The 10038-nt window shown below is 45.7% G+C and overlaps 1 protein-coding gene across 1 annotated transcript in view; it reads left to right on the top strand.

Moving 5' to 3' along the window:
- The first annotated feature begins 397 nt into the window (after positions 1 to 397).
- PBX4 (PBX homeobox 4) overlaps positions 398 to 10038 on the top strand; it is a 75573-nt gene continuing 65932 nt past the window's right edge. Inside the window, exons 1-2 of the mRNA XM_006147152.2 lie at positions 398 to 446; positions 2426 to 2543. Of these exons, the coding sequence (XP_006147214.1) occupies positions 398 to 446; positions 2426 to 2543 (167 nt within the window). The remainder of the gene's footprint in view (positions 447 to 2425; positions 2544 to 10038) is intronic.

Genomic DNA, 10038 nt, shown 5'->3' on the forward strand with positions numbered 1-10038 from the left:
AACCACAGTTGGCAGTCCAGCACCCATAACCACCATACCACCTGCTGACTCTAACAGTTTTGTTTTTAAAATTTTATTTCTTCTGTGAGCAAGAGGAGAGAGGCAGCCCCAACACACTCACTCAACACCATGATCCATCCAGCTTCAGCCAGCTGTGGATCATGGACACACACGCATGTTTAGGAAGGTCTCTGGACATGAACCCAGAGTCTGCCCACATGGGCCAGCCTTGCAGAGCATTGAATTACAGTAGTCCCAAGTTTATTTTTCTCTTTTGTAAGAGAGAGACAGGTGTCCTTGACCAGCTAATACCACATCACAGTCTCCTCCCCAGCCTTCTAACCTGATAGGATCGTGTGTTAAGCTTGGCCTGGGAGCCAAACCCAGGGACTACCATATGGATTCAGCATTGCACAACATCCTACTGCCTACACCACTGCAGTTGGGTCAGTGACTGACTTTTTATACTGGGCACTGCCCTCCGTGACCCCAACTCATTCTATTACTTCCTGATATTGGGGTCAAACATCAGGTTTCTTTCATCAGGCAGCATTGTCTGTTGTTCTTACACAGGGCCGATATCACACATTTCCATTCCCTGCCATCTCCTTTCAAGTCTTCCCCACTCTCTGTAATCCAACCATACCAGATGGTGTTGGAATTTCCTTTCCAGCAGCAATGAGAAGAAGATGAGGTCTGTCCTTTAGAATTCCCAGCCAGACTGAGGACTGTATTGAGCCTATATCTGTATTTCCTCAAAGCATATTAGTTCTTGGGGGGGAGGTTTTATGGTATTGAAAATGTGATTCATGTCCAGTCTGTTCTTTTCTCTCACACAAGGATCCTTCTCTAATACGATGAGTCCCAAAGGCTAGAAACAAAGACCTGTGAGGAATCACTCCGACTGGAGTGCACTGCAGGGTGGGAAGCATCATTCATTCAATAACCTCATGCCATCACTTTCTAGGTCAGGGATGCTATAGACTGAATAAACAAACAAGGTCACTGTTAAGCTGGACCTTGAAAACTGAAGAAATTGACTTCTACGGTGGAAAAAAAGCACTCAGTTCTGACTGCCTCCATGCCACCGCCACACACTCCAGCTCTTCTTTTTTTTTTTTTTTTGTAAGAGTTTTATTTTTATTTTATTTTTTTAGAGGTTTTTTTTACTATAGAGCGTGTATGCTCACCAGACAGACTGAGACAGACAGCGAGAAATCACCCCCCAGGGGAGATGGCCACGCTGCAATCCTTTCTCCTCCATTCTTCTCTCGGGATCTTGGGCACGCACGCACACGCGCCCGGTGTGAGTTTTAAGCCACCGGGTCCAGGACGCGAACCGTGGTCCACTACGTGGGAGTCCAGCGACATCGCCATTACGCTAACTGCTGGCCCCAACACACCAGCTCTTCTTGACTAGGAGAAGAGCCAGGAGCCCTCCTGCCCCATTTGTTCATTAGGCCTGGGACTGAGGGGAACATTAAGGGACTGAGCAAAGGTCTGGGGCTGGAGCTTCTGAAAGTGAATGGGAAAAATAAGTAATAATGAAAAATATATAAAAAGAAAGTGAGGGTTATTGATGGGGCCCTGAGAATAAGCAGAGAACTCTGAGATGTGTGTGTGTGGGGGGGTCTCTGAGGAGGAATGAGGGCTTTGAGGAGGGAGGCTCTGAAGACCTGGAGGGTGCTCTAAGGAGGAGCAGGGGGCTCTGGGGAATTGTGAGGGACTCAGGAAGAGCAAAAAAAAAATAAAATGTGAGGTGCTCTGGGACCAGCAGGTGGCATAGTGGTGGACACTTCCACATGGCCGACCACAGTTCAAGCCCCAGACCAGGCGGCTTGCTTTCTGACTTTCTCTGTGTGTCTCATTCTGGTCAAATTAAAATATATATATATAAATGAATAAATAAAATTAAATAGTTCTTTAAAAAAAATCTTTATAAAAAGAAAAAAGAAATGTGGGGAGCCCTAGGAGCAGGAGGCCCTGAAGGGAAGTGGGAGCTCTCTGAGGAGATACTGGGGGAGGGAGGAGTTGAGGACTGGGGAGTCTGAAATGTGGGAGGCGGTGAGAAGCGGGAAACCCTGAGGAGGAGCTGAGAGGGGAGGCTCTGAAGAGGTGCGAGAGGCGCTGAAGGACGCGTGTGCGGCGGAGGAGAGATGGGGGTGGCGGTCCTCTGTCTCGGCGGAAACCGGCTCGGCTTTCTCTGAGGCGCAAGCAGGGCGGAGGTGAGAAGCGCGGTTACCTTGGCGACCCCCAACCGAGTCCTGGGCGGTTGAGGAGCCTGTTCGGGGCGTGTCCTAGGAGCTGTGCGCGGCGCCGGTTGGCTGAGAAGAGCGGAGGGGGTGTGTCTATGGGCGGAGCCCGGCAGCCTGGGAGATGGCGATTGGCCAGCAGAGAGGGTGGGGGCGTGGCCCAGGCGCGTGAGCGAGCGCGCGCGCGACGCGCCGCCCGCCGCCCGGGTCCCCACTGAGCCCCGACACGAGCGACGTCCTGCAGCAGATCATGGCCATCACCGACCAGAGCCTGGACGAGGCGCAGGCCAGGTGCTGCCCGCGGACCGAACGGAGGCAGGGGCCCCCCAGAGTCGTGGCAGTGAGGGGGGCGCGGGGACCGACCTTTGGGCCTGGAGGGGCGCAGGCACATGTGGGGGGCCTGAGGCCTGGGATGGGGGGATCCGAACACACAGGAAACGTGTGGCGCTGAGAGGAACGGGTGGGACAGGCCTTACAGGCTAAGCAGTGAGCTAAGGGTTCAGGAGCTGGTTTGGGGACGAGGGAGTTGGTTTTATGGTGAAAGGTTTAAAGGTTTTATTTTTTTTTCTTTATTTTAAATTTATTTATTTTTTAAAAATGTTTTATACATTTAATCACATTATTTAGCTTACAAAGTGAACATTTCTCTTTTTTTTTTTAAGAACTATTTTATTCATTTTCATTATTTTACTTATTTGTTTTATTGAAGTTGACCAGAGAGAGACAGAGGGAAGGAAAGTGAAAAAGCAAACTGCCAGGTCCGGGACTTGAACCATAGTCAGCTGTGTGGGAGTCGAGCCACCCTAACCGTCATGCCACCTGCTGCCCCCACAAAGTGAACATTTCAGTATGTGAACAGTTCTCCCCAGTCCAGTTGATCAAAATATCTTCAACTGATAACACCACACCTCTCCATCCCGTCAATGTTCTGCCTCCGTATCCCTCCTCCAAATGTCTTTCTTTAGGTCCCACTCCTCCACACACACCACATCTGGCATTCACACCCAGACCTTGTGTTCATTTAGTCAATCAGTTTCAGTCATAGAGTGCAGACACTGGGTATATATTAAGTGGGGACATACAATGTCTCTCCTTCGTACCCTAAAGGTTTATTTTTTTTAAAAAGAATGATTATACTTAACTTCATTTATTTTATCCATTTATTTTTAAATTTGACCAGTGAGAGAGAGGGAAAGTGAGAAGACAAGCCACCAGATCCAGGACTTGAACCACGGTCGGCCATGTGGAATTCCAGCCCTCTTAACCACCATGCCACCTGCTGGCCCTTAACTGGGGTTTGTCAGGGGCGATACATGCGGGAGGGGACTTTCGAAGGGGAACTGCTCAATGAACGGATTAGTGACTTAGGAGGGTGAGAAGTTTTCGGGGTGGATAATGGAGAGTGAGTGTGTGATAGGAACTAAGACTCAGGACTGTCTGTGTAGGAGACGGAAGAGTTGAACTGGGGTGACTAAATGTGTGAACCATCAGCAACTTTCTGAAAAGGCCTAGTCGTGGGGCTGGGTAAAGATGGAGGACTCATTTCTTTTCTTCCTCTTTAATGAATTAGCAAATACATATCTATTTACTTAGAGTCTTTTCCAAAGTCATAGAACCCTAGAGCCTTATTAGCTGTATTTCTTCCTTGAGAGACACAGGCTCCCTCAATAGGTACTTATGCTGCCGTTCACAGCCATGCCCAAGGAGGTCCCAGGACTGCATGTGAGACCACGCTGGTCTAGCTGTGACACAGCTGCATCACCTCCTGGCACCAGTAAATATTTATTGAATGCATACTTTGTGCTTAGCACTGAATTGAGTGCTGACATAGTTAGTCCCTGTTTTCAAGCTAATGGTTTAGGGTTGAGAAAGTAAGGATTTTAAAAATAAAAAATTAAGTATAGGGTCAGTCCTATAGCACAGTGGTTAAGCAGTATGCATTGGGAACCAGATCCCACATGCCTGTCCATGGTTGATCCTGATAAGCCCAAAGTAAGTTGAAAATATTGTAAGATGAAATATATTCAGTATAAGCCGGCCCCATAGCCTAGTGGTTGTGGGAACTGGATTCCACATGGCTGACTGCAGTTCAGATCTCAGCCTTGGCAGCTTGAAAAACACAGTAGGTGTGTGTGCATGCATGCATATCCAGAATCTTGACAGGATGAAGAAATGGAGAAGTAATTGCCGGGTGACCATGTCCCACTAGGGAGTGCTTTCTCCTCTCTCTCTTTCTTTCTGTGTAAGTATACATGCCCTATGCCAATGAAAAAAGATGCATTTGAAGCTGGCAGGTGCCATGGTGGTTAAGGCCTCTGGACTTCCACATGGCTAACCTTGGTTCAAGTCCTGGACCTAGCGGCTTGCTTTCTTACTTTCTCTCCTTCTGTCTCTCTCTCGCTCTGGTCAAATTGAAAAATAAATAAGCTGTGGGGCCAGCATTTGGTGTAATGGCTATGTTGCTGGACTCCCATGTAGTCGACCACGATTTGAGTCCCAGACTTGGTGGCTTAAACCCACATCAGGCATGTGTGTATGCGTGCCCAAGATCCCAAGAGGAGAATGGAGGAGAAGGGATCGCAGTATGGCCATCCCCCTGGGGGGTGATTTCTCACTTTCTATCTCTCTGTCTTCTCTTTGTCTTTCTGGTAAGCACACGCGCTCTATAGCAAAAACCTCTCAATAAATAAATAAATAGACAGATAGATAGATAGATAGCCTTTTGTCCAGAACCGCTTTCTTCAAGTAATTAACCAAAATGACAAACAAGGGGAAAGAGGAATGGCACCCGATATATGTTCTCTAGGCCTTTTAGAAAACAAGGAGTGGGGCCAGCTGTTGGCGTAATGGCTATGTCGCTGAACTCCCATGTAGTCGACTGTGGTTTGAATCCTGGAACCACTGGCTTAAACTCACGCTGGGCACATGTACATGCATGCCCAGGATCCTAAGAGAAGAATGGAGGAGAAGGGATTTCGGTGTGGTCATCCCCCCTGGGGGGGTGATTCTTCACTTTCTGTCTCTCTGTCTTTCTGGCAAACGCACATGCCCTATACCAAAAACCTCTCAAAAAAAAAAAGAAAGAAAGAAAGAAAGAAAACATGGAGTGGTTCCTTTGGCAACATATATGCAAATCTACAAAAAAGGTGAAGTTGTAGACATTAAGAGAATGAGTACTGTTCAAAAAGGAATGCCCCACAAATGTTACCATGGCAAAACTGGAAGAGTCTACAATGTTACCCAGCATGCTGTTGGCATTGTTGTAAACAAATAAGGGCAAGATTCTTGCCAAGAGAATGAATGTGCCTATTGAGCATATTAAGCATTCTAAGAGCAGAGAGAGATTCTTAAAACGAGTGAAGGAAAATGACCAGAAAAAGAAGGAAGCCAAAGAGAAAGGTACCTGGTTTCAACTGAAGCGCCAGCCTGCTCCACCCAGAGAAGCACACTTTGTGAGAACCAATGGAAAGGAGTCTGAATGACTGGAACCTATTCCCTCTGAATTAATGGCATGATGGGTGTTAAAAATAAACTAATCTATGATCTATTAAAAAATAAATTAAATAGGGGCTGGCAAGTGGCCTCATGGTTAAAGGTGCTGGACTCCCACATGGCAACCACGGTTCAAGTCTCAGACCTGGTGGCTTCTTTCTCACTTCCCCTCTCTCTCTGTCTCTCTCTGATCAAACTGAAAAATAATAATGATAATAATAATAAATAAAGTTAAATAAAATAATTCAAAAAAATAAATGAGATAAAGGGGGACCAGCAGCAGGTGGCGTGATGGTTAAGGTGCTGGACACCCCCACATGGCTGACCACAGTTCAAGTCCTGGACCTGGTCGCTTGCTTTCCCACTTTCTCTCCCTCTCTCTGTGTCGCTCTCTGGTAAAATTAAAATAAATGAATGAATAAATAAAATTAAATAATTAAAAAATAAATAAGATAAAGTTAAATTATTCTTTTAAAAAGTTTTTTAAAATATATTTAATAGGGAACCAGCAGTTAGCATAATGGCTATGTCGCTGGACTCCCACGTAGTTGACCGCAGTTCGTGTCCCGGACCCGATGGCTTAAAACTCACGCTGGGCACATGTGCGTGCATGCCCAAGATCCCGAGAGGAGAATGGACGAGAAGGGATTGTGGTGTGACCATCCCCCCTGGGGGGTGATTTCTCGCTTTCTGTCTCTATGTCTCTCTCTGTCTGTCTGGCGAGCACACACGCCCTATAGCAAAAACCTCTCAAAAAAAAAAAGAGAGAAATACATTTAATATACTTAGCCTACCAACATCATTGCTTAGCCTCACTTACCCTAGAAGTGCTCAGAATGCTTGCATTAGCTTATAGTTGGGTAAAATCATCTAACATAATGCCTATTTTATAATAATGTCTTGACAATCTCATGTAATTTATTAAATCCTGGGAAAACACCCAGAGAAGATGAAAATTCAAAGTGCAGTTCTACTGAATTGGATCACTTTTGCATCATTGTAAAGTCAAACAGTCATTAACTATAAGTTGTGGACTGTCTAATTGTCATAATAGTAATGTGTCACATTGGGATCATTCGTAGTACAGAAGAGCCAGGCCAGGAGAGGGTGCCTTTCTGTGATGACCTGTCTGTATGGCATATCTGAGAACAGGGGCTTTGTTGTATTCTCAGAACTGTGCACAATGCCTGGCACCTAGCATTCAATACAGTTTCATGACACTGAGAAAATTCTATTGGGACTAGCAGGGGACGATGGGTTCCTCACATCCAGTCAACACAGGCAGTACTTTAGGTGTATCGTGAGAGCTGCTTAAAGGAGGAGCTCTGCTCAGGTGTGACCTTCCTTGGGCATGTATGGACCCAGCACAGCCGAAGGCTGCTGCATTTTCTTTTCAGCAACATCTTGAGAATCTGATTTCCCTTTGATAGACTTGAGAATGGAATGTAAGTCGGTCACTTCTGTACTATTTTCGAAGACAGCTGTTTTTGTTTTAAGGGTAGGAAATTAAGTATCACGCTTAATAACATAGATGTTAAGGACCTGGTTCCTGTTTTCTGACGTGGGAAGACCCCTGGAATTTCTTTTCTTTTCTTTTTAAGATTTATTATTTATTTAATTCCATTTGTTGTTATTATTTTTTAATTTGGCCAGACCAGACAGGGAGAGAGAGGAAAAGCAAGCCTCCAGGTCTGAGACTCGAACCACCATTGACCATGTGGGAATCCAGTACTACGTCACCTGCTGACCCTTGGAATTTCTCCCCCCCCCACCTTTATTCATGATAGAGTGCATGTACATGCACATGAAAGAGAGAAGAGAGAGAAACGGGCACTCTCCACAGGGTCTGATTACCCCATAATCTTTTTTTTTTTTTTTTTGAGAGGTTTTTGCTATAAGGCACATGCACTGGCTGGAAAGAGAGAGAGAGACAGAAAGTGAGAAATCACCCCCCAGGGGGGGTGGCCACACCTCAATCCCTTCTCCTTCAGTCTCATTTTGGGATCTTGGGCACACACGCACACATGCCCGGCATGAGTTTAAGCCACCAGGTCCAGGACTTGAACCACAGTCGACTACATGGGAGTCCAGCAACGTAGCCATTATGCTAACTGCTGGTCCCTAATCTCCTTTCTCCATTGTTCTAACCCATTGGATCTTGGGTGCTCATGCACATGCCCACCGGATTGGAGATTTGAACTAAGAATGCCATGTGGGATTTGGCTTCTTGAGCAGCATATTAACTGGTGTTCTATGGAGCTGACCTGACTCCTAAGGCTTTTATTTGAAGACTTTTTTTTTTTTTTGGAGAAGTTTTTGCTATAGGGCGTGTACGCTTTCCAGAAAGACAGAAAGAGACAGAGAGATAGAAAGCGAGAGATCACCCCCCAGGGGGGATGGCCACACCGCAATCCCTTCTCCATTCTCCTCTCGGGATCTTGGGCACGTGACCGGTGTGAGTTTAAGCCACCGGGTCCGAGATACAAACCACGGTCAACTACATGGAAGTCTAGCGACATAGCCATTACGCTAACTGCTGATCCCTTATTTGGAGACTTGGAATCTTTAAATCTTCATCACTTACTTGGACCTAGACTTTAGATGAACTCAAGACCCTAAAGGTCACCCAAATTTACTACTCAGGTGGGCTGCTTCCTCCATTCTGTAGAAACTGAAACTTGGATGGGTCTTTTCCTCACAGTAAACTCTGCAGCTTGGTAGATGATCAACCCAGGAAAGGAAGCAGATAATGTCTTTTGTGGTCAACTGACCGGGTTAGACTTTTGCAAGTTTTTCTGACACTGCTCTCTCAGTGTGCCCGCTGTCCCTTTGTAACCCCTGGAGTCAGTTGAACTCAAACGTCTACCAAGAAATATTTTTCATCACAGATATGAGGCAGTCTCAACTGTTTTTATCACCAGAAGTGTGTTTAAAAAAGGAAAATATAGCCTCTCTCCTAAAGTCTCTTAAAACCTGATTTTTTTTTTTTTTTTGGGAGAGGTTTTTGCTATAAGGCGGGTGCGCTCGCCAGAAAGACAGACAGATAGAAAGCGAGAAATCATCCCCCTCTGCCCCCCAGAGAGGATGGCCATGCTGCAATCCCTTCTCCTCCATTCTCCTCTCAGGATCTTGGGCACACACACACAGTTTTAAGAGTTTTAAGACACCGGGTCCAAGATGCGAACCGCAGTCGACGACGTGGGAGTCCAGCGACATAGCCATTATGCTAACTGCTGGCCTCTTAAAACCTGATTCTTAGGTACACCTTTCTGCATTTTTAGGAAAGTAACTCTCAGTGTTTGGAGAAATTCATTATCAGTCTTGAAATACTGAACTAAGTCTTGTTCTTTTTAAAAAATTACTTAAATTCATTTATTTATTTATTTTAATTTGCCCAGAGAGAGAGACACACACACATTCACCGGGGCGGAGAGCGGTGGGGGAAAGCAAGCCACCAGGTTCAGGACTCAAACCGTGGTCGACCATGTGGGAGAGTCCAGCACCTTAACTGCCACACCACCTGCTGGTCCCAGGAATGCACCATCTTAAAAGTAGGCTCAGCTCAGCCAAACTGGAGACTTACTGTGTAAAAGATGAGCAGTCTCCTTGAATGACCTTCAGATGTTCATCTATCCCCTGAGCTCTTCCTGGAAAAGGGACAGTTCTGTTTCCTCTGCTTTGGATCTTTCCTTGATCACATTCTCAGTCATTTTATTCCTCTTTCTTTTTTTGTAGGTTTTTACCATAGGGTGCATACACTCAGGAGAGAGACTAAGAGAGGGAAAGTGAGAAATCACCCCCCAGGAAGGATGGCTATGCCGCAATCCCTTCTCCATTCTCCTTTGAGATTTTGGGCATGCGCGCACACATACTCGGCATGCTTTTCAAGCCACTGGATCCAGGGCTTGAACCGTGGTCAGCCATGTGGGAGTCCTGTCACCTTAACCAGCACACCACCTTGCTGGCCCTTTTTTCTTTTTTTAAATTTTTTTGGGGCTAGCAGCTGGTGTGATGGTTAGGGCACTGGGCTCCTACATGGTCAACTGTAGTTTGAGTCCTGGACCTGGTGGCTTGCTTTCTCACTTTCTCTCTCTCTCACTGTCTCACTGTCTCATTCTCTTTCTGTCTCTAGTGAGTGCACGTGCCATATAGCAAATTAAAAAATAATAATAGTAGTAAATAAAATCAAATAATTCTTTTAAAATTCTTTTTGTTTCTTTTAGTTATTTCTCTCTTTTTTTTTTTTAAATTTTATTTGTTCTTCAGTTTTACCAGAGAGAGACAGTGATAGAGA

The sequence above is a fragment of the Tupaia chinensis genome, unplaced genomic scaffold (assembly GCF_000334495.1).
Source record: "Tupaia chinensis unplaced genomic scaffold, TupChi_1.0 Scaffold000201_1, whole genome shotgun sequence".
Lineage (NCBI taxonomy): Eukaryota > Metazoa > Chordata > Mammalia > Scandentia > Tupaiidae > Tupaia > Tupaia belangeri.